The 26,631-nt window shown below is 47.1% G+C and overlaps 1 protein-coding gene across 1 annotated transcript; it reads left to right on the top strand.

The window, feature by feature from the left end:
• Ltf (lactotransferrin) lies at nucleotides 1–23,231 on the top strand. Its single transcript, XM_021172080.2, has 17 exons — nucleotides 1–181; nucleotides 2,290–2,450; nucleotides 3,371–3,479; nucleotides 3,727–3,909; nucleotides 4,280–4,427; nucleotides 5,003–5,058; nucleotides 5,848–6,026; nucleotides 6,461–6,635; nucleotides 7,436–7,590; nucleotides 8,923–9,013; nucleotides 10,040–10,087; nucleotides 11,057–11,212; nucleotides 12,548–12,689; nucleotides 17,343–17,410; nucleotides 19,761–19,945; nucleotides 21,286–21,475; nucleotides 23,051–23,231. Exons 1-17 carry the CDS (start codon nucleotides 139–141, stop codon nucleotides 23,083–23,085), a joined length of 2,124 nt encoding a protein of 707 aa, XP_021027739.1. The 5' UTR covers nucleotides 1–138; the 3' UTR covers nucleotides 23,086–23,231.
• The last annotated feature ends 3,400 nt before the right edge of the window (nucleotides 23,232–26,631 follow it).

Consider the following 26,631-nt stretch of genomic DNA (forward strand, 5'->3'; position numbering starts at 1 on the left):
GAGGGCAATGGGGCTGGAAGGCAGGCCTATTGGGCAATAGGGTGGGGCCAGCCCTGTGAGGTCACCCAGCACAGATAAAGGGCCCCGGGGAGAGGGCAGAAGCCAGGCTTGTCCTCTAGGTCTCCCAAGACCACAGACATGAGGCTGCTCATCCCTTCCTTGATATTTCTTGAGGCCCTTGGTAAGTGCAGGTGCCCAGGGGTAGGGAGGGGTGGGAGGTCACCTGCTGGGAAGCTGGGCACTAAATGCACTCTTCTGTTATCTAGGGAAGACTGTTGGGCTCAGAGAGGGTGAGATGTTTGCTTAAGACACACAGAGCATCTGAGTTTAGACACTAGCTTTTGCAAGGACTGTGTGACTGCGTTACCTTTCTGACCCTTGATTTCTTTATTTTAAAACTGGGCGGACTCAGACCTGCTTCAGAGAGTACTTGTCTGCCACAGTGGTACCCAGTCCCAGTTCCAGGGAAATCTCTGGCTACTGAGGGAATGCCTGCCCGCTTCAGGGAACGGTGGCTGTGGAGAGCCTTAGCACAGCAGAGGGGTGCTGCAGGGGCTGGGGAGGGAGTGTGTGCTGTATGTAGCACTGGCATTTGCAGGATGGGACATTGAGGAGCTTGGCATAGCACTTGGTCTTTCAGTCACCCTGGTTACACCTCCCAGCAGCGGAAAGGAGCTCCCAGCTTGGCTTCTTGCCTTCCTTATGCATTCCTTGCCTTGAGATGTGGCTCCCCTCTTTGTGGGCTCCTTTCATCTCCAGAGCTCACCCATTATCCAGCTATACCAACTCTTCCACCTCTTCCTGCCCCTCTCCGGTCCCAGTGTGCACACAGAGCATCCTTTCTCTCATAGATTCTCTAGCCACATCTCCTTTGCTTGGTCACTAGCTGCCAGTCCACTCTGCTCTTTCCTAAGGCAGCACTCCCATCTCCATCCAGTTCCTGTGAGTCACAGCTTCACTGCCTCCCAAGAAGGCTTCTTTGTACCAACACTGGGGACCCTCCATGTTTGACTCTATGCCCTTTCTTAGTCCTCCTGCTGCTGGACTCCACATCTAACCCAGGCATCCTATACAGGCAGGCTAGCTCAGTGGCCAGTGGTGCTGGTGCCCAACTGCCTAGGTTCAAATTCTAGAGTCAACACAACTTAGCTGGAAAGTCATATAACTTGGTAAAACTACACAATGCCTAGAACTATGGGGGTATTGACAAAAATCACACTGAAGGATAGATGAGGTGACCCAGTGAGTAAAGGTGCTTGTTACCAAGACTGAAGACAGAAGTCCTAGTCCCAGAACTCACTCAATGGAACTACCAACTTTCTATCTATAAATTTATCTTTTCTGGTCGAGTGTGGTAGTGCACACCTTTGATTCTAGCACTTGGGAAGCAGAGGCAGAGGCAGAGGCAGAGGCAGAGGCAGAGGCAGAGGCAGAGGCAGAGGCAGAGGCAGAGGCAGAGGCAGAGGCAGAGGCAGAGGCAGAGGCAGAGGCAGAGGCAGAGGCAGAGGCAGAGGCAGAGGCAGAGGCAGAGGCAGGCAGATCTCTGTGAGTTCAAGGTCAGCCTGCTCTACATAGTGAGTTCCAGGATAGCCAAGGCTACGTAGAGACTCAAAAAAAAAAATGGAGTTATCCAATATTTTGTCTTGGACTTGGCTTCCTTCATCTAGTCATGTTATATGTATGTGTATTTTTTTTTTATAATTGAAGAATATACCATTGAATGGATGTACTGCATTTTCTTCAGCCATTCCTATTCACCAGTGTTTGGGATTTATGTAGTTAGTTGGGTTTTTTTGTTGTTGTTATTTTGAGACCTTTTTCCTATCTAAGTAATGCTACTATGAATATTAATGCTAGCTCTTTAAGCAGATTTATGTTTTTATTTCTATGAGCAATTGCCAACCTGTTTCCCAAAGTGGCTACATCGTTTTACAGTCTCAGCAATGTAAGAAGGTTTCCATGTTTGCAACATTAAGATCCAGTGTGCACATAAGTAAAACATGAGCCACGCCATTTCCCTGCTTCCCTGCCAGGTTCATCTAGGACAAGGCTGATGGAGGTCAATAAAATGATCTTTGGAGTGGATCATCTTTGGGGGTGGGGTGGGTATCTGAGTCTCATCCCTCTGTGGTCCAGCAGCTTAGCTTAACTAGAGTACAGCGGCTGAACAAGACCACGTAACACGGAGGGAAGTGGGGCAGTGACCACGGGCAGTCTACAGAATGCCATCGGACATTGGGGAGGTCTTCCCCACGAGCACTGCTGGACTCCATTCTGTCTTTCTCCCAGGACTCTGTCTAGCTAAGGCAACAACTGTTCGATGGTGTGCTGTGTCAAATTCTGAGGAAGAAAAATGTTTAAGGTGGCAGAACGAGATGAGAAAAGTGGGTGGCCCGCCGCTCAGTTGTGTCAAGAAATCCTCCACCCGCCAGTGCATCCAGGCCATTGTGGTAAGCTAGCGCTCCAACCCGAGTGGAGGAAAGCAGGAGAGGTGCACAGTCCAACCACAAGTTCAAGTCTCTGGTCCCTCTGCTTCACTTCCTGGGCACCAGTCAGTTAAGAACAGTCCTTGCTCACAGAAACCGGTGTCTCTTGATATCTAAAGAAAGACAAATGACAGGCCTCTTAAGGGGTAACTGGGGTCTTATTTCAAATTGTTCATAGGAACTATTTTTTTAAAAGCCTAATTTGATGAATGTGTAATGTCTCTAATCCCTTGAGAAATAAGCCTGGTGCAGCCCTAGATGCCATATCCTAACTGTTGTGTAGGGATGGCCAGGACTCCAGACATTAAAAAGACACTTGTTTGCTCTCCAGCACCTATGTAAAACCTAGAGATAGTAGATTTCCCACTTGGACTCTGGGTCTAGGAAGTAGAGACTGGAGGTCTAAACAAACTGGTGAGCTCCAGGTTTGGCAAAAGACTTTGTCTCAAAACATAAGCCAGAAAGAGATGGAGGAAGACACCAGAAGTCGAGCTCTGGCCTCCACACGTTCATGTACTCCAGTGTGTGAGCACACACACACACACACACACACACACACACACACACACACACAGCGCACATCTACAAGACTGAAAATACACATGAAGGCAAAATAGGTGATAAAGTATGTGGATCAAAAAGCTTTAAATACAGAAGATTGTGACAGTGGGACCAAGAGTAACTGAAGTGGACAGGCATACGTAGGGGTCACACACAACTTCAGGAGTTAAAGCCCTGGGGGTGCTTATTGCTCACAGCGAATGACCCCTGACCTGTGCTGTTGTCATCTTCTAGGTAGGACATATGAACATACGAAGGGCTAAGTCATTCGGAAGCCCTGAAATCTTTTCTCCTGAAGCATTTCTGGACCCATTTTCTTTCAGACAAACAGAGCTGATGCCATGACTCTTGATGGTGGCACTATGTTCGATGCAGGGAAGGCCCCCTACAAACTGCGACCTGTGGCAGCTGAAGTCTACGGGACCAAAGAGCGTGAGTTCTTTTTCTGTGGACTCTGAAACCTCGTGACTGTGTTGTGGTTATGGAATGGTTTCTGTGGAGTGGGAGTGGACGAGCAAACCTAGTCAGTGTCTCGCACTGGGGAACGGAGTCTCTGGACTCTGGATGACAGGTCCTCCTGGTGCTTGGGTCTCCTTGCCACAGCAGCTTGGGCGGAGTGGATTCTTCATCGCCCTCTCATCTGGGCTAAGCCCTGTCTAGTGCCTCTGTTCCTTTGCAGAGCCCCGGACTCACTACTATGCTGTAGCAGTGGTGAAGAACAGCAGTAACGTTCATTTGAACCAACTCCAAGGCTTGAGGTCCTGCCACACAGGCTTTGGCAGGAGTGCGGGGTGGAAAATCCCTATAGGGACACTTCGTTCATACCTGAATTGGAATGGACCACCTGCATCCCTTGAGGAAGGTAAAATGGCTTGTGAGGGAGGGGGGAGAGATCCTGAATGGTCCAAGCTGGGAGTTTTTAGTCTCACTGTAGACACAAGCCACTTTGGGATGGCTTTCCATATGGGATGAGTCCAAGGTTGGGCAGAGGGAGTATAATCAAGTAGAAGCAGGGGCCATCACACCAACAACTCCGGGAGCTGCCAGTAGCTGTTCTCTGGGCAAAGATGCACGTCTGCATTCCGAAGCTCACTCAGCTCTGTCCTGTTCTGCCTGGCAGAGGAGTGGGCTCTTGGTCCATGGAGGGTGGAGGGGTAGCTGCTCCTGGGAGACAGGACTGCAGTGGCTGGGATAGGCTCATCCTATGTGGCCCACTTCTCTGTGTTTGACAGCGGTATCCAAGTTCTTCTCAAAGAGCTGTGTTCCCGGTGCCCAAAAGGATAGATTCCCCAACCTGTGTAGCTTGTGTGCAGGGACAGGAGCCAACAAATGTGCCTCGTCCCCCGAGGAACCATACTCAGGTTATGCTGGAGCCTTGAGGTGAGCGACACCATTCTTTCCTCCCCCATGGCCCATGGTCGCACAGCTTCAGGCCAGGGTGCGGGATGGAGATTTGGTCCTACTGATGTGCAGATGGAGAACCCAAGCCTAAGAAGCAGTTGGCCTCCCTACTACATGTCCTTCTCCAGCCCCTTAGAGGCCCAACAAGTCCCCAAAGTCTATATCACTTTGATGGAAGCTAACCTGGTTATGGCCGCTCTGATCACCTCACGCCTGATTTTGCTCTCCTATTCTTTTGGGTTATCCTGCTAACTTCCTCCCTGCCTTCATCCCATCTGGGTGGGGCAGCCATTGTGACCTTGATATTTAGTCCAACTCAGGCCTCTCTCTCGAGTAGGAGAGGGTGACCTCTGTCTGACTTCCTCCTCTGGCCTCTACGCTGTTGCCTAGGCTCAGTACCTCCTCTCCAGTCCTTTCCTGGAGCTCAGGCACTTTTGTGGAGTGACTTCCCTAGGTTCTTGCTGGCCCTAGCACATTTGCCCACTCAGCATGGAGAGAAAGAGCCCCACTGCCGGGGACACCTCATCTTTAACTGCGTTCTTCTCATTTCACAGGTGTCTGAGAGACAACGCTGGAGATGTGGCTTTTACCAGAGGAAGCACAGTATTTGGTAAGGGCAAGGGTGAGGCTGTGGGTGTGGCCGCCTCTTAAGTGCTTTAACTGTGATGTGCAGGTCACCAGATTCCCCAGTTGTGATCAAGTTGCCTACTAGGTCCAACTCTTCTTTTAGGTTTTTCTTTTAAAAAAATACTTTAAGATTAATTATGATTTTACAGGCATGGGTGTTTTGCCTGCATGTATGTCTGTGCACCACACATGTGCCTGATACTCAAGGAGACCAGAAGAGGGTGTCAGATCCCTTGGTACTGGAGTTACAGGTAGTTGTGAGCTGCTATGTGGGTGCTGGGAATTGAACTCAGGTTTTCTGTGAGAGTAACCACTGAGCAACCTCTCCAGCCCCTACCTTATGCTCTGAAATCTCCCACTCCTACCCCCTTCTCCTTCCCCTCTCAGACACTCTCACCAGGGAGTTCGTCATGTGCTTGCCCAGTTGTACACGCCTTTGCACCACAAACTTCACTGGCTTGTGTCTCTGGATTCTGAGTTCACACAGCTTTTACTGAGCACTAGAAGCAGCGTGAGCCCAGGGCTTTCCACTCAGCGTTGAGGGTCCAAGATTGATCCGTGGTTTTATAACATGGGTAACTCCGTGGTTCTGACAGTAGAAGAACGATCCATGGAACATGTCTACCATATTTAACATTTCTGTCAGTCTAATGACAGACAGCCAGGCACGGCCGTCCTCCTTTCTGCCACACACAGTCCTCCCTCCTTTCGGCTTTACCTTTTTGAGTGCTCAGGAAGATTGCTCATCTTCACACGTTTCCCTTCCTCCCAGAGGAGTTACCAAATAAAGCCGAAAGGGACCAGTACAAGCTGCTCTGCCCAGACAACACCTGGAAGCCGGTGACAGAATACAAGGAGTGCCACCTGGCCCAAGTCCCTTCACATGCTGTCGTATCCCGAAGCACGAATGACAAAGAAGAGGCCATCTGGGAGCTTCTCCGCCAGTCACAGGTATAGCTACATGTGCACAGACCCCTTGCCTGCTTAGGTTTAGGGGTGGGGAGAGCCTCTCTTTCCCTAACTTCAGCAGTTGAGAGAGTTCGATAGTTTAAGGACCATGGGCCCTGACTCGCCCTTGGACAGCAGAGACAGAGGAACCTTCTTCAGTGTCAGCCTCTCGCAGGTTTTCCTGGGCTCCCGCAGAGGCAGGGGTGGGTACCGGATGCTATTCTTAGGTCCCCTAAGGACCTTGGGACAAAACAGTTTTCTGATGAGGTAAGTTATCGTTGAGCTCATGTCTCTGCAATGAGCAGAGTCCCTGGGAGCTGGGATATCAGTTCCATTTGAATTGTCCCCAGATGCCAAGTAGCTGTTTCCCACACTGGGTTTCGATTCCTTCCTGCCTACTGCTGGTGACCATAATTCTATTTTCTTTCCTTAAACAGGAGAAGTTTGGAAAAAAACAAGCATCGGGATTCCAGCTCTTTGCCTCCCCCTCGGGACAGAAGGACCTGCTGTTCAAGGAGTCTGCCATTGGCTTTGTGAGGGTTCCCAAGAGGGTAGATGTAGGGCTCTACCTGACCTTCAGCTACACCACATCCATACAGAACCTGAATAAAAGTAAGTGGACCCCAGGCAGGAACCCAAGAGTACTGAGCCAGCAGTGAACCGTGGGTGACCTCTGCTCTGGGAGGGTCTCTCCGCTACTGGTGGGGCTGACGTACATACTGTCTGTCAATCAAGTCAAGACCATTGTGAAAAATGTCTTCAAAGAAAGTCCCAGACACTGGATTAATGCTTCCATATTCCTCTGTGTATGCCAGGATCCCAAGGCCTCTTATTAAGCGAGAAAGAGAGGCATGGGCTAAGAAAAGAATCTAGGGAGATTACTCCAGAGGCTAGGTGAAGCCCCTCTTCTGTGCTGGGATTCGAACTTGGCTGAAGAGATTACAATGGGCTGTAGAGATGACGAATTTGGCTATATTTATCCTACTTGGGAGGACTTAGAGAGGGAGTCTGAGTGAACCAGGAGACTGTACTGTGACATCTGCTGGTGACTGTGGGCCTTAAGGGTGGGTGGTCAGGCTCAGTTAAGGTCCTCTAAGCCAGCCTTTGGGGTATACACTAGTTTCCATATCATGAAGCTTTTATTCTGAGGGACAGAACATTAGGCACTCCACTCATTACACCAAGGACTGATGTATGAATTAGAAGCCAGGGAAGCCCTCTGAAAGAGCAGAAGGAGAAACAGAAAGCTTCAGGCCAAATCCAGTTTGAGGGCTATGATGAGGGGGGAAGAGAAGGTCTCACACAGATTCCTCGGTCTCAGAAGATCTGGGCAGGAACTTGGATCCCCAAGGAGGGCAGAGGTGTGAGTGAGGCAGCGCCTGAGTGTTCCTCACCACTGTCCTTCCCCACAGAGCAGCAGGATGTGATAGCCTCAAAGGCCCGAGTCACATGGTGTGCCGTGGGCAGTGAGGAGAAGCGCAAGTGTGATCAGTGGAACAGAGCAAGCGGAGGCAGGGTCACCTGCGTCTCATTCCCCACCACAGAGGACTGCATTGTCGCAATCATGGTAGGGATCCCGGGTCACACGTGCTGTGGGTGATGGGCTTCTTAGAGGGCATGGACCATGGTCATCTACTTATAGTGAGGTTGGTCACCCGAGAGGCCACTGTGAAGAAGGAACACCCAAAAGAGAGGGTGGGCTCGGGACCACTCGTGCACATGTGTTGCATGAAGGAGCAGCTTCTAGGTTTGAAAACCAATTTGTTGTGGAATTTCTGCCCTTTCCAGTAAAAGTACAATTTAGGGTTAATAGGTTCATTTGGAAAATATGGAACAATTTTAGCATCTCTCTCTCTTCCCCTCTCCCACACACACACCTCTGCATGCAACTTCCTATAGAAATATTTACAGTGAGAGTTTTGAAATTCCCCACCCCAGGTTTCTCTGTCCATGTAGCCCGAGCAATTCTGGATTGTACGGGTTATTCTCTCTCTCTCTCTTTTTTTTTTTTTTTTGGTTTTTCGAGACAGGGTTTCTCTGTATAGCCCTGGCTGTCCTGGAACTCACTCTGTAGACCAGGCTGGCCTCGAACTCAGAAATCCACCTGCCTCTGCCTCCCGAGTGCTGGGATTAAAGGCGTGTGCCACCACGCCCGGCTGGGTTATTTTCTTTTGATCCCTCGTTCAAATAAGCAGTATACCATGGAGACTTCCCCACATCAGTGTTAATCTCGGGAAACAGTTTTAAACGCTTATTTTATTTTATGTATATGTGTGAGTGTCTGAGCGTGTATGGGAGCCACATGCATGCAGGTGCCAGAAGAGGGTGTTGGATCCTCCAGAAGTAGAGTTAGAGACAGTTGGAGCTGCCATGTTGGTGCTGGAACTGAACTCAGGTTCCCCGAAAGAGCAATGGACGCTCTTGGCCGCTGAACCAAATCTCTTGTCCCCTCTCATCATTTTTAACGCCCTTGTATAGCAGTGCTGACTGGGCAAAGGAGTGTGCAGTCCTGATAAACTCGTGTTTCTGCGTGGGGTGTGGCTTGTTCATTCTCATGAGTCAACTTGATACCCAATCTCTGGGTACCACTTTGAGTGTTGTGCTAAGAAGCAGAAGTTAGCTGAAAGCAGCTTTTCTCAGCATGTCTTCTGTGAGGGAGGCTGGTTCAGAAAGGAGTGCCAGGAGTGCTAGGGTACAGGAAGAGTTCTGCTCAGAAGACAGAGTTAGTGTCTCAGGTGTGTGGGTGACAGCCCTAAGACAGTGAGACCGGCAGAGGACTGAGTCCATGTGGTATTTCCTCGGGGTGTTACGTGCAAACAACACCTGTCTTGAGGCCATCCCTGAGAGCTCCGAAGACAGCATCTTTGTGTGGTGTGTGTGACTGGCTCTGTCTCTGCAGAAGGGAGATGCTGATGCCATGAGCCTGGATGGAGGCTATATCTACACTGCGGGCAAGTGCGGTTTAGTTCCAGTCTTGGCAGAGAACCAGAGTAAGTGGAGTTGATGACCTTTCCAGGCCATGCCATATGAGGTTGACTTGGGAGTAGAGAGGTGTTACCCCATTCACTAGATCTTGGAGAAGATGGAGACAGAATCAGAAGAAGGAATAAATGAAAGGGGCCATGACACCCACTTCACCCCATCCCCTCAGATTGACAAATCATGGTTGTTTACTTCTTGATTAAAACAAAAACAAAGACATCTTTGGGAATGGTGAGATGGCTCAGCTGGTACAGGTGACAACGGCTGCCAAGCCTGTTGACCTAAGTTTGATGCCTAAGACCCACATGGTGGAAGGAACCAACTCCCACAAACTGTATGCAGCCCTCTATGCACGCACACACAGGCCATGTGCACCTGACATTATGTATATATTACACATCATTATAAATATGTATTTATTAATATATATGTTGCACACACAGAGCATGCATGTGCTGACAACAGGTACATATTGACAACATGCATGTGCTACTAGCATGAATACACTGATAGCATAAATGTACTGGCACCCAGATGAAGGGTCAGCCATCCCCAGAAGTCACCCTGTGCCCTGCTGTCACCATACTTCCAAAAGGCAGCGACTCTCCTGACTTCCAAAGACATAGCTCGCCTTGCCTCTCCTTTAAGTTAATGGAAAAAGAAGTGAGCATTTGATGCCTGCTGTGCCTTGCTCAGCATTATTTTTGTGACATCCACCCACACAAACGTGTGGCTTCTTATTATCCAGTCTCCTGGCTGCATAACGTTCTATTGTGTGACCGGATCGCCGTGCTTCTCATTGTCTTCATGGATGGGTGTTTCAGTGATTTCCATCTGGTGGTTATTGTGAAAGATACGGCTACGGCCATCCACGACCACGTCTGTGATGAAAATGTGTATTTATTTCTGCTGCATTGATATACCGAGGCGTTCCCTTTGAGTTTGATCTTGTCGTATTGTGGGCATTTGAAAGTTTATGGCCTCTCAGGAAATCTGAGCTGTCAGTAACGCTTTGCTTGTCTTTGCCCCTTCAGAATCCTCCAAAAGCAATGGCTTGGATTGTGTGAACAGACCAGTGGAAGGTAAGTCAGGGACAAAAATAAGTCACCATTCGAGAGGAGGCAGGGAGAAGGTCACTAACCGTGGTTACACAGAGGCCAAGCCTGCTGTTATTACAGATAAAAATGGTTGATGGAGGAATAATTACAACTAATGTCTGAATGCATCCTCATGCTTGCTGGGGGACTTTCATGTGGTCACTCTTGATGCAAGCTTCTGTGGAAAGAGAAATGTTGCTCCCCTATTCTGTACATTTGAGGGAACAGTGGCCCAGAGAGTCCCAGTGCCTCCGATCTCACTCATACTGGCACTACGCTGCTGCGGATGCTGGATTGGAACCAGGGCTTCTCACCTCCTCAAGCCCATGGCTCTGCACTAGCCTCAGCTGCTCTCCCGAGTCGGAGCTTGCTGAGCTGTGGAAGCCTTGGTACTTGCCCTCAGTTGGGTTATCAGATGACTTGGGAGGGGTACAGCAACCATGTTAACTCCCTCACCATGCTGGGCTGGTTGCACTCAGTTCTTGGCGGTCCTTGGGTGCATGCCCTTAGCATTCATGAAGCAGATCTACTGGCCACCATAGCACTTACCTGTGTGTGTGATTTGTGCATTGCTGAGACCAATCTCATTGTTCAGAGTCTGTTGCCCCGGGTAAAGGTTTATAACTCAGCAATACTATGTGGCCTGCTTGAGGACAGTCTCCTGTAACCACTTAGAGGATCAATTTTTCATATTATTTTATTTAACAATACAGATTCCCTTGACACAGAACACCTTTTTAAAGTTCTCTTTCTTTTCCTTCCTTCCTTCCTTCCTTCCTTCCTTCCTTCCTTCCTTCCTTCCTTCCTTCCATCCTTCCTTCCTTTTCCTAACAATGGCCGATGATCCATGGTCATGTAATCCTGTTGTTTTTCCAGCCTGGGTTGGAAACACTGTACTTGAATTCATGTGCACCCTAGAAGCTAAGATGTTCTCTCTGTCATCCATTGCACAAGGGTACCTTGCTGTAGCAGCAGTTAGAAGAGAAGATGCTGGCTTCACCTGGAGCTCTCTGAGAGGCAAGAAGTCCTGCCACACCGCCGTGGACAGGACCGCAGGCTGGAACATCCCCATGGGCCTGCTTGCTAACCAGACCAGATCCTGCAAATTTAGTAAGCATATGGGATGGTCTCACGGGATGGTCATCCTGGGTCTGGGAGTGAGGACTTGAGGCTGTGGAACCTTAGGGGAGGGAGAGGGCAAGACGGTTGCTGACTGGCTGTCGCTTGTAGGCCTCTTTTAGAATAATTAGGTTCTCCTTCTGGTCACCTCATGGAACCATGGGTGCACAGGATGTTTCGCACAGAACACTTCCTAAGCTTCTCCAATTCCACCCCACCCACTGGGAGACCCAGATCACAATATCATTTAATTAAAACATTAAGATATGCTCAGCATGAGTTAGCAGTTAGCTGAATTGTTAACAATCAGATGTTTAGGTTTTTTTGTTTTGTTTTGTTGTAATCGTAAATCTAGTAAGATAGCTTGAATTTCTATTTATTTATTTATTTATTTATTTATTTATTTATTTATTTATTTATTTATTATATGTAAGTACACTGTAGCTGTCTTCAGACACTCCAGAAGAGGGAGTCAGATCTCATTACAGATGGTTGTGAGCCACCATGTGGTCGCTGGGATTTGAACTCCAGACCTTCGGAAGAGCAGTCGGGTGCTGAGCCATCTCACCAGCCCTACTGAGCCTACCCCACCTACCCCACTGAGCCATCTCACCAGCCCTAGCTTGAATTTCTAATGTAGGCAAGAATATAGTAAAACAGGCATTTTCAAATGTTTTCACATGTATAAAAACCTGATACCTGGGCTGGAGAGATGGGTCAGTGGTTAAGAGCACTGACTGCTCTACCAGAGGTCCTGAGTTCAATTCCCAGCAACCACATGGTGGCTCATGACCATCTGATGGAATCTAATACCCTCTTTGGTATGTCTGAAGAGAGCGACAGTGTACTCACATACATAAAATAAATCTTTAAAAAGAATAACAAAACCCTGAGGCCTTTTAAGAATTTCCAGAGAGTTGGCACCCAGCACTCCTGAACACAAATCATTAGACCTACCTAGTGCCATGGGTGTACCAGTCACAGGGACATAACAGCCATTGGGCACCTTCTTTCTATTGAGAATCCTGGGTTTCTATTTCTGATTTTGAAAAATAAAAAGAAGTCAAGTTGTGGAACAAGAGGCCTATCTGTGCAGGTGAGGCCTTCCCAGACACCAGCCCTGATATCCTATCCATTTGTACAGTCTGAAGCCTTTCTGATTGCCAGTGGGTCTTTGGTTGGTGGTAGAATGTCATTCTGGGGTGACAGGTATCCTGACTGTGCTGTCTACGTACTGAGCTGACATCATGCTATGCCATCTGCTGGGTAAAGACTTTGTGTCGACTGTGGTCTGAAGCACTAACTTATCGTCTTTCCTCTGTCTAGATGAATTCTTTAGCCAAAGCTGTGCCCCTGGTGCTGACCCCAAATCCAATCTTTGTGCCCTGTGTATTGGTGATGAGAATGGTGAGAATAAGTGTGCCCCCAACAGCAAAGAGAGATACCAAGGCTACACTGGGGCTTTAAGGTGAGTCTGGGGCAGAGTGCCACCAGCCCAGGGCCTCAGCCTTCATTCTCAACAAGTGGCACTGTGGTTGGGGTGGGGCACTCTCATAGAAGAGCCAAGGATCAATGGGGGCAGAAGAAGCAAGAGCCTCCTATCATACCCAGCACCCCAGAGAGTAGAGGTTGGACAGCGGGTCACGGGGCTTACAGGGCTGCAAGGCTCAGCTTTATCACCCTCAAAGTCAACAAACAGGTAGAGAGTGTTTCAGTGCATTTCAGAGGATTCTAGTGACCACCACCCTTCCTTCTCCCTCACTCAGATCACCATTATCTTACGTTTTTAGTTTTCTCCTTGATTTTGGCCTTGAAGGGGCTGGAGAGATGATTCAGCCGCTGTGTGCTTGCTGTTTCATACAGAACTGAGTTCAGTTTCCAGGATCCCAATCAGGTCCAGGGGATTCAGTGTCCTCCTCTTAGGTTCAGAGTACCCACATGTGCACATATGTACATACAGGTACACACATAAATAACACATGTGCACATATGTACATATAGGTACACGCATAAATAATAATAGGTCTTTTTTTAAAGAAGTGACAAAGAGAAAGTTACATTACCATACCTTCTCAGTGCTGCATGGGTCACAATGACTGTACAGCTCACATTTACTTGGGTATTGATTCTCGCGGCCCTGTGTAGGGAATGAGGCTCATGCAGAGGCTCCTTCCTCCATCCTTCCTTTAACACTAGATGTTGTCACAGACCCTCAGATGACAATATTCAAATTGGACTTTGGGCTTTTAAATATAAATTCAATAATTTTGCTCCCGTGAAACAATGACTGTTTTTTTTTTTTTTGGCTGTATCTAAATGATTTGTAAATACTGACTTTTTACGTGTATGAAACATGTCCTTAAGGATTCACATAGTCGGGCGTTGGTGGCACATGCCTTTAATCCCAGCACTTGTGAGGCAGAGGCAGGCGGATTTCTGAGTTCGAGGCCAGCCTGGTCTACAAAGTGAGTTCCAGGATAGCCAGGGCTACACAGAGAAACCCTGCCTCAAAACAAACCAACAAACAAAAGGATTCACATATAGAAAGCCTACAGCATGATAGCATGATTCACTCTTATTGATTGATTGATAGATTGATTCACCTTTTAAATAGATAAGTTTGGTAAGAAGAACCCAAGGGAATCCTGGGATCTGTTCCCCCAGACTTGCAGCCTGGGATTCTCTCTCTGGAAACATCTGCACACCCTTGCTCCTGTTTACACTAAAAGTTTTGTCTTCTGCTCAGTTATATCTAGAATCTAGGCTGGGGACTATGTAACAAAGTAATCCAAAGCTGGAGCCAGGACTCTTGCTTTTCTCTTACATCTTTATCTAAAACCCATTTAGGTTAGCATACAGCATGCTGGGTTTCATCATGGTGTCTCCAAATTCACGTGACATTGTGTTTGGTTCCCATCTGCTCCCCTGTACTCTGTCACTTGCTTCTTTCCTCCCCAGCTCATCATTATTACATGCGTTCTTTACTCTCTCTAGTTCCCAGATTCCTTAAGATCTCTCCCTTCCAGGGATGGAGAGATGGCTCAGCAGTTAGACCTGGGTTCTCTTGCAGAGGACCCAGGCTTGGTTCTCAGCATCCACATGGTGACTCAAAAGCATTCCTCTGGCCTCATATGGCACACAAACATTAAGAAACACTCATACACATAACATAAAAATAAATAAATACTTTCAAAATGTTCTCCTCCTTCTCTCTCATAGTCCTCGTTCTGGTTTCCTCACACACATGCATATACACACACATACACACGTACATATACATATACACACATACATACACATATACACACATACACACACATATACACACATACACACACATATACACACATACACACATACATACACAACACACACACATACACTCACATATACACATACATACACAAATGTATATATACACACACATACACACACATATACACACATGCACACACATACACATGCTTGCACATACACACACAAACAAACACATACTTTTACATTATGGCCCCACATGTGAAAGAAAACATGTACTGTTTGTCTGAGTTTGGCTTATGAACATAATAATCTCCAGTTTCACTCACTTTCTATAAGCATAATGATTTCCTTTTTCTTTAAACTCCCATTGTGAATTCGTAGCACATTTTCTCTACCCATTCATCTGTTGATGGACATCTTGGCTGCTTCCACTTCTTGACTATGGTGAATAGAGCTTCTATAAACACGGATATGCAAATATCTCTGTGGTAGTACACAGAGTTCTTTGGGCCTGTACCCAGGTGTGGTATAGTTGGACCGGATGATAGTTTCAGTCTCAGGTTCTTAAGAAACGTCCACAGAGGCTGCACAAGTTTCATTCTTGTATTAATAACTAGCATGAATATACTATTGGTTCTTAACTTTTTTAAGTTTCACGTATTTTTCTGACTTCCTGTTATGCTACAAAACCTACCCTCTCACACCGTCCCCGTCCCTCAATAACTCAACCACAAACTTGGCTTTTTCTGACACCTGGATTCATCTTATCGATGCTTGTGTTGCAATGACTACTCCAGCATCATTCTCATACTAAGGATGTGGCACAAGAGTGTGTGTCCCTAGCCAGGCATGGCGGTGCAGAGAAGTGGAACTTACTTCCTCAGGCTCTGAGGCAAGAGCTTCTACACACTGAGCTATCTCCTCAGCCCTGTTTTGATTCCCTAGTGTTCTGAGGCTTCATTTCTCTATGTGAGTCCTCTCTGCTTTATTAGAGAGGGCAGTTAGCAGACATGATTGGCTATAAATTATTCAGTTTGGTGAAATTGTTATTTTGTTGATACTTTTTTTTTTAAAGATTTATTTATTTATTATATGTAAGTACACTGAAGCTGTCTTCAGACACTCCAGAAGAGGGCGCCAGATCTCATTACGGATGGTTGTGAGCCACCATGTGGTTGCTGGGAGTTGAACTCTGGACCTTCGGAAGAGCAGTCGGGTGCTCTTACCCACTGAGTCATCTCACCAGCCCTTGTTGATACTTTTTATGCTCTTGTGTTTTAAATCCCAGACTCTTGTGGGCCGAGATCGGAGTTCCTAATATCCATTAGTCATATTTTCACTTCTAGTTTCTGCAAAATTTGCTTGGTTGAATCTTTTAATCCTGTGTCATTTTAAAGCATTTTTTTAATGATGAAGACTATTTTAATTTTCTTTTTAAAAATATATATTTATTTATTTTAAACGTGTTTGGCTTGCATGTGTGTCTGCATACTACCTACATGCCTGGTGCCCTCAGAGTCAAGAAGAGGGAGTCAGAGCCCCTGGAACTGGAGTGATGGATTGTTGAGAGCCTCCATGTGGGTGCTGGGAATAGAACCTAGGTCCTCTGGAAGAGCAGCCAGTGCTCTTAACCATTGATCCATCTCTCCAGCACCTATTTATTTTCTTTTGAAACTTCCTAACAATTCTTTGTATTTCCATTATTCCTTTGTTTAAAATCTTCTTTTATGTGCTTCATGAATGTTTCTCATTTCTTTCTCATCTTTAATGACATTAAGTGTAATCCTCTCCCTTCTATCGTCTCTGAATCTGGGGAGTACAATGCTTTTGCTATCCCTTTTCATGCTCTCCCTTCCGGCATCTGACAGCCTTTGCCCGTCTGCCAGTGAGGCAGGTGAGTGCCGCAGCTGACTCTCAGCTCTCCATCAGTTTTCCAGTGCGAGGTGCTGGGCCCCACTTCAGGGCTCTTGGTTTGTGCCATTTGTCATGAGCATCCTAATAGCAGAGTCTACGGATGTTTTCTTGGACTCATCAGACTCTCTTGATGATCAGAGTCTCACTGCCCATTTCTTGGGAGGGATAGCCCTAATAGCCAGCCTGGGTGGTGCGTAGGGATTGACTCCATCTTCCAGAACACAGACTTTTCAGTTTACTCCTTTATGGATGGGGGTTGGAGGCGGGGAATGTTGAGACAGATCTAACCCTGTAGCCCAGGCTTGCTTCACACAGCAATCCACTTGTCTCAGCTTCCAGAGTCCTGGGATGACTGGCATGAGCCGCTGTACCCAGCTCCCTCTCCCGTCTTCTCGGTTGTGTCTTCCTATACTTCCATTGGGTTTGTTTCCCTATACTGTGTGTGTTAAGGGTCAACCTCCCAGATGTTGGGGTGAGAGTTGCTGCATGGGATGGGAGCATTAAGCTCTGTTTTCAGCCATTCTCAGCGATGCCTTATATTTCCTGTTGCTGAGTCTTTCTGGCATCCCATGGTTGCACATTAACTTTCATCAGAGCTGCTACCACCCCTGCCTTATGTTACAGCTTTCCTCCTTCAGTTAGGCCAGGACTGCTCAGCCATTTTCTTTCCAGATTCCAAAGGGTGTCTTCATTACCTTCTCTTTCTCTTTTATAAGTTTATGGGTTAAAAAAAGAGAAATCTCATGGTGTCACCTCACTGGGGTTTTAGAGGGAGAGAAGATACCCAGATGCTTGCAATCTGCAGTGTTAAATCTTAAATTCCTGGAAACAGTTTCAACTTGTGTATATTTACTTTTATGTTTTAGTTTTTGGAATGCATGTCACAAATATTTATGAGAATTCTAATGGTTTCTTCCTTGTGGTGTATTTATTTTGGAAACTATTTTAGGTGTCTGGCTGAGAAGGCAGGAAATGTTGCATTTTTGAAGGACTCCACTGTCTTGCAGAATACTGACGGTATGTGAAGATGTTTCGCTTCCTCCTTCAGAGCAGTCTTTAGCACCCTTAACATATCCTCATTTTGGGGTTGGTCTTTGGAAAGATGGTGTAACTATTTCAGACTTTTGACTAAAAGAATTCTCAAATATTTTAAATCTATCTTCCTGCCCCCCCTCTTTCTTTCTCTCTCTATCTCTCTATCTCTCTATCTATCAAGGCAGAGTCTCATTTTATAACTCAACCTTGAACTTACTACGTACCTCACATGGTCCTTGAGCTCATGGAAGTCTTCCTCTCTTGGCAAACTGAGTTTGGGAAATTACAGGCATGAACCACACCAGTTGCTGAGCTCTCAAGTCTCTACTGTTGAAGGCAGCATAGAAACATCTGTAGTGTCACAGTGGTTTTGAAGCAATGCACACACACAGGTACACACATACAGATATACACACATTCATATAGACATACACACTTATATGGATATATACACAAACACACATATATGCATATATACATACACACATTCACACAGATGTACATGCACATGTACATAAACATACATACTACACACACTACCAAAATGCTCAGTATTAAGTAGAGGAAACCCAGGAGGGGAGGGAGATGAGGCGTTTCCCAACGAAGGAGAGTCAAGCAGGAGCTAGGCTAATCAGCCTTTGTGTGCACAGGCAGGTGTGCCACATTTACACCCGGAACTCATGGCAGCCTGTGCGTGATACTCCCTGAGTATCATCAGACTGATGTCAAATTTAACTTTAAGGCTCTCAGGTACTTACTACCTATGTGTATTGGAGTTAACTAGACCTATTATTGATAAGCCCATGGAGTTGCACATTTTTTCCATGTTGTACTGAAATGAGATGGAAAAGACTGTCTGCGAAAGTCTGAGCTTGGAAATGCTCTAGGATTGGAAAGTTTTCCCACACCACACGATATCTAACATGTGGGGGAATCCTGCACACTTGACCTCATCTGATGAGTCAGAGCCAGACTGTGGTCACTCTGGCAATACTAGGCAATATGACCTTCAGGTGACACCTGCAATTTGCATATGAAACATAATGGAATATTTTGTTTATTTTTGCATTGTCATGACCACAGTATTTCATTATGTACATACAAATGCTCAAAAACTTGAACAAATTTCAAGCAAAAGTAGTCCTGGTTCCAAACGTTTTGAATAAAAGGAACTCAACCTGCTTTCTTTCTTTGGAAACTACTAGAAAATATATTGCATAAATGGAACTCTTTTGTAAAAGGAAGGGACAGGAAGATACATCAGTGGGTAAAGTGCATGTTATGCAAGCATTAAGACTTGAGTTCGCACTTGGGAGGCAGAGACAGGCGAATTTCTGAGTTTGAGGCCAGCCTGGTCTACAGAGTGAGTTCCAGGCAGAAGGAGTGTCATGGGCCTGCAGTCCCAGCTCTGAGGATGACAGGAATGGAGATAGGTGGATCCTGAGCCTTCTGGTCTAGCTGAATCAGTGAGCTCTGGGTTCTGTGGAAAACTGTGTCTCAAAAAAAGAGCCAAGAAGCGATTGAGAAAGATACCCAGAGTCAACTGCTAACCACCATACATAACTGCACAGGCAAGCATAACTGAACATATGTGCATGCACACATACAACACACATACACACTACACACACACACACACACACACACACACTTAAAATAACATTTTTAAAAAGATTTACTTATTTACTCTGCATACAGTTTTCTGCCTGTAGGCCTGAAGAGGGCATCAGATCACATTATAGATGGTTGTGAGTCACCATGTGGTTGCTGGGAATTGAACTCAGGACCTCTGGAAGAGCATCCAGAGCTCTTAACCTCTGAGCCATCTCTTCAGCCCTTAAAAGAACATTTAACAGCTTGATTGGGATACAACTTGGGGATTTCAGAATCCACCCATTGTCTGTGTACAATCGAGTGGGCTCTAACACACTCAGAATGGTAAAACCACCAACGCTACCATCCAACTCCACAACACTCATTTGAAAAACATGAAGAACCCCATCTGTTGGCAGCCCACTGTCTTTGCTTTTTCAACATCTGCTTCCTGTTCCCATGGCTTTGTCTGTTCTTATAAATGCAACTATCATTTGTGGCCCTTTGTAGCTGGCTTCTTTATCAATGCAAAATTGTGAGAATCAGCCATGTTACCCCATGTATGAACTTCTTATTAAATAAGAATTTCCCTTATGGCTAAGCTCGACATATTTGCCGCCTGAATAGCTTGTGAAGGATAAAGCTGCATTTTGTCTCCTGGACATCACCACAGCTTTCAAACTAGTCATACCTTGACCTAGCAGACTAGTTATGGCTAATGGTACCTGTCTTTTACCAGGGAAGAACACTGAAGAGTGGGCTAGGAACTTAAAGCTGAAGGACTTTGAGCTTTTGTGCCTTGATGACACCCGGAAGCCTGTGACTGAGGCTAAGAACTGCCACCTAGCCATAGCCCCAAACCATGCTGTAGTGTCTCGGACAGACAAGGTGGAAGTCCTTCAGCAGGTGCTGCTTGACCAACAGGTATGGACCAGCAGGGCTCCCAGCATGCTCTTCACTGCACGGGCTCTTGCTGGGAGGTGGTTCATCCACTCAGACCTTTCTTTCTAGCCTTTCTGCTTGATCGATGGGGATAGCATTTGCTGCGTGCTGTGAGCCTTTCTAGGAACCAACTAGACTTCTGCCTGGATTCTCTGCTCCCAGACTTGAACTTTCCGACCTCTTCCTCCTGCTGCTTCCTCTAGTGACTCAGAGAGAGGGATGAACAGTGGCCAGGACAGAGACTGTGAAGCAGTAAATCCAGAGTGCGTTCCATGTGCAGGAGACACGAGGTCTTTGTGCTCACAGATTAAATACTAGGAAAAGCAGGAATATTGAACATGTGGCATTGTCTCTTCAAGGAAGAGATGTATGTATGACCTGTTTTTGCCAAGAAGCCTGGGAACAGGCGAGGTTAACAGCCTGGCGACTTCTGCACTATCTGTATGACCCAGCCACTCTGGATCCCAGACTATATGCCTGCCTCAGTCAGTCTATAACAAAGAGCCTCTTTGAGCCTCTTATCCCCGGAGCCTGGTTTTATAGAACCCATCTTTATGGAAGATGCCTTGTTCCTTACAAGAGTTATTCATGTAATCATGTCTTAAGCTTTGTTGTATACACAGGACACTTTTTCCCCCCTTAAATTGTACTGTGCTTAAATATGCCTGAAACAGATTACCCGGTGTCAGGGTTTTGAAGTTTGACCTAACACTGGCTACTGAGTTGTGTTGAACCAAACTTCCTTCTTGCCTCAAACACAGTGCTGGCCCTGGTGTTTGTACGGAGCCCCAACATCTGTGAATTTAGGGATGACTGGGTTCTAGTGTTCCCTGTTCTAGTTTCTATTTTCCTATCACAGCATGTTGGCTCTGGTACACTTTTGAGGCCAACAGCCCTGAGTAAGGAGAAGGGACTGCAGCCGAGAGAGGCTCAATGCCCTGCGGTGGCCCAGTTCACAGAAACACGGGAAATTTCAAATTACCCCTTTGGACAGCTGTAGATGATCAGCTTTTGAGGGAGAATCTCAAAAAATCTTCATCTGAACTCTAATCACCAGCAGGAAGTGATAACAGATTTAGTAAAAGGAAAGATATGGGAGGCAAGGTCAGAAGTGGTGTGAGGCTCCAGCCCTGGCTAAAATGGGCACGCTGCCAGGGGGAGCACAGCACTGGGAGCACGGTGCTGGGAAGAGTCATCTCAGGCAGGGAAAAGAACACTGCTGCTTTTTAGCTCTGCTGTTTACCCAAAATGGAGGAACCCTTATCATTCCTGCCCCCCACTCTCTCTGACTACTCACAGAACAGTCCACTCTCTTGACACAGGGTCAGTTTGGGAGAAATGGACCGAGGTGTCCAGGAGAGTTTTGCCTGTTCCAGTCTAAAACCAAAAACCTTCTGTTCAATGACAACACCGAGTGTCTGGCCAAGATCCCCGGCAAAACCACATCGGAGAAGTATCTGGGAAAGGAGTACGTCACAGCGACCGAGCGCCTGAAGCAGTGCTCCAGCTCCCGTGAGTGGGTTCTAGATATAACTGCCAGGGACCACCAACATGGGAGAAGCTCCGGGTTCGGAGGCCAAAATGCATGGAGAAGTGCAAGTTCTTAAAACCTTACAATGTAGAGCCGAAGAGATGGCTCAGGGGGTAAGAGACCGACTGCTCTTCCAGATGACACCGGTTCAGTCCAGAGCAACTGTCCATCTGGCAGCTCGAAGCTGTCTGTAACTCCAGTTCCAGGGAATCTGACACTTTTTCTGGCCCCTGTAGGCACCAGGTCGGCATGTAGTCATCAGACATCCGTGCAGGCAACGCGTTCACACACATGACACAATACGTTCAGATGTAGGGAAGTCTATTGATAATAATTTCATTCTTGAAAACTGTTGGGAACAGTGGCTGAAGAGTTAGTAGATTATTTGCCTCCCGTGCGCAAAGCCCTGGGTTCAGCCTCTAGCATGGCATAAACTGTGTGGTGCACACCTGTAACCCCAGAACTCGAGAGGTAGAAGCAAGAGAACCAGATGTTCAAAGTCATCCTTGGCTACATATGGAGATCGAAACCAGCCTGGGGTACATAAAACCCTATCTCAAAAAAAATTTAAATACCTGTTATACATATATACATACACACACACATATATATATATACACACATATATACACACACATATACACATTACATATATACACACACACATATACACATACGTATATACATACACACATACATACAGATTGCAATCCTTAAGCATCCCCATGCACCAATAGCCTGTGCACAGTAGCCCCTTGAATCCCCACATCTGGTGGTCCCTACTCCGAGAGGCAGAGGCATGGCAGATGTTGTGGTCCAGGAGTTGGAGCAGGTCCAGAATCTCCTTGTCAGTTGTTCTTAACTTAGGACAATTTTATCCCCAAAGCAGACATTTGGTCATGCCTAGAAACATCTTTGATGACCACAGTTTAGTAGGTGCTTCTGGTAGCAGGCAGTAGAGGTTGGGGTCGTTAGCAAGCAATGCATAGGATACCACAGCCTACAAAAAAGGATTGTCAGGTTCCCTGTGCTGGTGGACCTGAGGTGAGGAGCCACAACCTGTATTGAGCAACGTCTCAGGCTATTGTGGGTGTGGTCCACCCTGAGTGACCCAGGGCTATTGATGAACCTGTGAACAGAAGGCACTGGTGCAGAGGCCATGTGCCCGAGAACAGAGCTGTCTGCCCATGCTCTCCCAGCTCATGGTGGAGTGGCTCACACAAGGCAGGTGCTCAGCCAGTATTTGCGGATGAAGGGTAAGCAAACAGATCAGCCTTCATCGTGCGCCGTTCAGGAGCCAGAGGACCAGTGTCTTGTGAACTTGAGTGGTGTGAGCTGATTCACTTAGAGGTGGAGTCACATGACCCTCAAGTCAGAGCAGGAAGTTGCTGTGGCCCAGGGCGCCACAGTTGCTAGAAGAGGTGGTAGAAAACATGTGGACAGACGAGGCAAGCCCTGACTCACGATGGCAGGACATGGGCTTGGACACTGTGTTTGAATAGTATAGATTTGGGGGAAAATCTGTGTCTGAATGACCTGCTTTCTGTGTCCCACAGCACTCCTGGAAGCCTGTGCTTTTCTTACCCAGTGAAAACACCGAGCAAATAGCAGACCTTCCCAGGAAGCCTCATCCCGGAGCCATGGTCCGGGGGCCTTCAGACCATCTGGTCTCCTAACTCCCTGCTGTCACTTTAGGTAGAAATAAAATGAAGTAGTGTTGAGTTTCTCATCATATAAGGTGTCACTCATTGCTCCTCAAAGTTTATACTGGAATCCTGCATCTGACCACTTGCCTGAACACTTGGACTTGCTTTTGGAGATTCTCGGTCCAGCCCTTCCTTTATCCTGAAGTTTCAGGCATGATGTCCATTGACCTGGAGTCTGGGGACAACCACGTGATGTTTCTGTCCCCAGGGGATCTGGTTTCTTCACATAGAGATCACAGTACATGTGCATCTGTGTGCCCCAGATCATGCATGCGTATGGGTGACCATGTATGCCTCAACATAAGTTTGCACATGACTGTGTGCACTCCTTACACTGATGTTTGCATAGGACTGTGTACTCCTTGCACTAATGCTTATGTGTGTGTGTGCACACGCATGTGGAAGCCAGAGGACAATCTGGAATGTCACCATCCACCTTTTTTTTTAATTAATTTTATTTATTTACATCCCAGCCACTGCCCCTTTCCTGCTCCCCCCAGTTCCTCACCCCATTTCCCCTCCTCTTGCCTCCAAAAGAGTGCTCCACTTTCCTTATCCCCCCTCCCTGGGGCCTTGACCCTCTCTCTCTCTCTCTCTCTCTCTCTCTCTCTCTCTCTCCCCCTCTCTCAGATTAGGCACATCTTCTCACACTGATGCCAGGCCAGGTAGTCCTCTGCTATATATGTGCCAGTGTTGGGGTGGGGTGTGGCCTCAGACCAGCCCATATATTGTTGCCTGGTTGGTTGTTCAGTCTCTGGGACCTCCCTGGGGTCTGGGTTAGTTGAGGCTGCTAGTCTTCCTGTGGAGTCACCCACCCCTTCAGCTTCTTCAGTTCTTCTCCTAGTTCCTTCACATGGGTCCCAACTTCAGTCCACTGGTTGGGTGAAAGTATGTGCATCTGTCTCAGTCAGCTGCGGGTAGGGCCTCTCAGAGGACAGCCATGCTAGGCTCCTGTGTGTAACCACACCATCCATAGCATCAGTTATAGTGTCAGGCCTTGAAGCCCTGCCATGATAGGGGTCCCGGTTGGGCCGGTCACTGGACCACCTTTCCTTCAGTCTCTTCTCCATTTTTGTCCCTGCAGTTCTTTTAAACAGGAACAATTCTGGGTCAGAAATTTTGACTGTGGGTTGGTAACCTTTGTCCTTCCACTTGGGGTCCTGTTTATTTACTGGAGATGGCCTCTGTGAGTTCCCTCTCCCTATTGTTGGACATTTTGGCTAAGGAGTCTCACCTCCCTGGTCTCTGGGACTTTCTAGAGGGTTCCCCCACCTCCCACCCCCAAAGGCTGCATTTTGCCATTCATTCTCCTGGCCCTCTGGGCTTCTCTCCTGTTCCCTCTCCCATACATGATCTTGTTTCCTTTTTCCCCTCCCCCTCTCCCTGCCACCCAGGTCCCTCCCTCCCTCTACTTCTGGTGTCCACCTTTTTTTTTTTTTAAGGTATCCTAGTTTGCTTTCCACAGCTGTGTGATAAACACTATGACCTAAAGCAACTTGAGGAGCGAAGAGTTTACATCTTACAGCTGTAGTCCATTGGAAAAGGAAGCAGGAACCTGGAGGCAGAGGCCTTGGGGGAGTGCTGCTCACTAACTAGCTTGCTCAGCTTCCTTCCTTCCTTCCTTCCTTCCTTCCTTCCTTCCTTCCTTCCTTCCTTCCTTCCTTCCTTCCTTCCTTTCCTTCCTCCTACCTCTCGTCTCTCTCTTTCTTTCTTGGTTTTACAAGATAAGGTTTCTTTGTGTAGCCCTGGCTGTCTTGTTGACCAGGCTGGCCCCAAATTACTGCTGGGATTAAAGGCATATGCCACCTGCCACCCCCTCAGCTTGTTTTCTTATAGTCCCCAGGTCCACCTGCAGAGGCGGCACTACCCACAGTGGGCTGGGACCTCTCCATCAATCATTAATCAAGAAAATGCCCCACAGACAAGCCTACAGGCAATCTTATAGAAGCATTTTCTCAATTAAGATTCCCTCTTCCTAAGTGACTTTAGCTTGTGTCAAGTTGACAAAAGAAGTAGGCAGCACACAGGGTCTCTACCTTGGCCTGGAACTTGGTCAGTGAGCTAGGTAGACCGGGTGGTGTGCCCCAAGTCGTGTCTGCTTCTGCCTCTCCAGCAGTAGGATTGCAGATATGAGCCACTGTGCCTGGATTTTAAGATATGGATTCTGAGTGATGATGTGTTTATAAAAATATAAAGTGAGAGGAGATATGTTTGGTGGATATGTGGTGAGGTGTGGGAGAAGCAGGTGCCTCTGCGGGCCCATGCTGAGGCATCCCTTCCCCTAAGGGACCAGCCACAGGACAGTATAGTATAGGATAGTTTATTCAGGGCATGGGGAGTCAAGAGGGTAGTAGAGGCAGAGAGAGAGAGAGAAAGAGAGAGAGGGAGAGAGAGAGAAGAGTGGGGAAAGAGCAGGAGCAGGAAGGCAAGAGCAAGGGAGAGGAGGGGGCAAGCAGCCCCTTTTATAGTGAGTCAGGCATACCTGGCTGTTGCCAGGTAACTGTGAAGTGAGCTTAGACAGAAGGCTAACACTGGGGATCAAGCGCAGGCCCTTATGCTTGCAAGGTGAATGCTTTTCCCAACCACCTGGTCACTATTCCCCTACCCACTCGCTCTAACGCGCTCTTCACAGCAGTCCAATGAACCAATCATTCTGCTCCATTGTCCTACTGTGCATTTACCCATTGTTGCCGTTGTTAACAAGAATGGACAGCTCTGCAGACCTAGAATTTTCAGAAAAGGGCCAATAATTTGGGGACCAAAACTCTTTTTTTTTTCCATTTGCTATGCTGAATTAGGTCTAGATACCTTGTCCATCTTCACTAACCTGAGAAGTCTATTTGATGAAAAACATTTGATGATAGAGTTTAATGCTTACCAATGTAAAGCAAAACAAAACAAAAAAACCCCCACAAACCTTCTTGAGTAAACCAGACACTAAAGTGAAATTAAAGACCCATCAGTGAGCTGGGTGTGTTGGCTCACAGCTTTAACCCCAGCACTTGGGAGGCAGAGGCAGGAGGATCTCTGTGAGTTCGAGGCCAGTCTTGTCTGCAGAGTGAGTTTCGGGACAGCCAGGGCTACATAGTGAGAACCTGTCTTGAGAAACGAAGCTAAATTAAACAACAAAACTAAATAACAAGAAGAAAAACATCCATCAGCAAAATTTTCCCTGGTTGAAATGAACCTAGTGTCATCTGCTCCTGAGAGATGGAGGCGCAATTCTGTGGGAGCCAATGACCCCTACCTACATAAAAGCCCCAGTGGGGCTGACCAACCAAGACTGCATTTCTCTTGCCTCTGTGTCCAGCAGGGGTCAGTGGCAGCTCTGCCATTTGCCCCCCTGGTCTTAACCCAGGATGAAATAGAAACCTTCATTTGGGACGTGCTAGATGTAGCATATGGGAAGTGAAAGAGAAATGGCAGTGCCA

Source organism: Mus caroli, unplaced genomic scaffold (genome assembly GCF_978045245.1).
Source record: "Mus caroli unplaced genomic scaffold, Mus_caroli_1 scaffold_11, whole genome shotgun sequence".
Classification (NCBI taxonomy): Eukaryota; Metazoa; Chordata; class Mammalia; order Rodentia; family Muridae; genus Mus; species Mus caroli.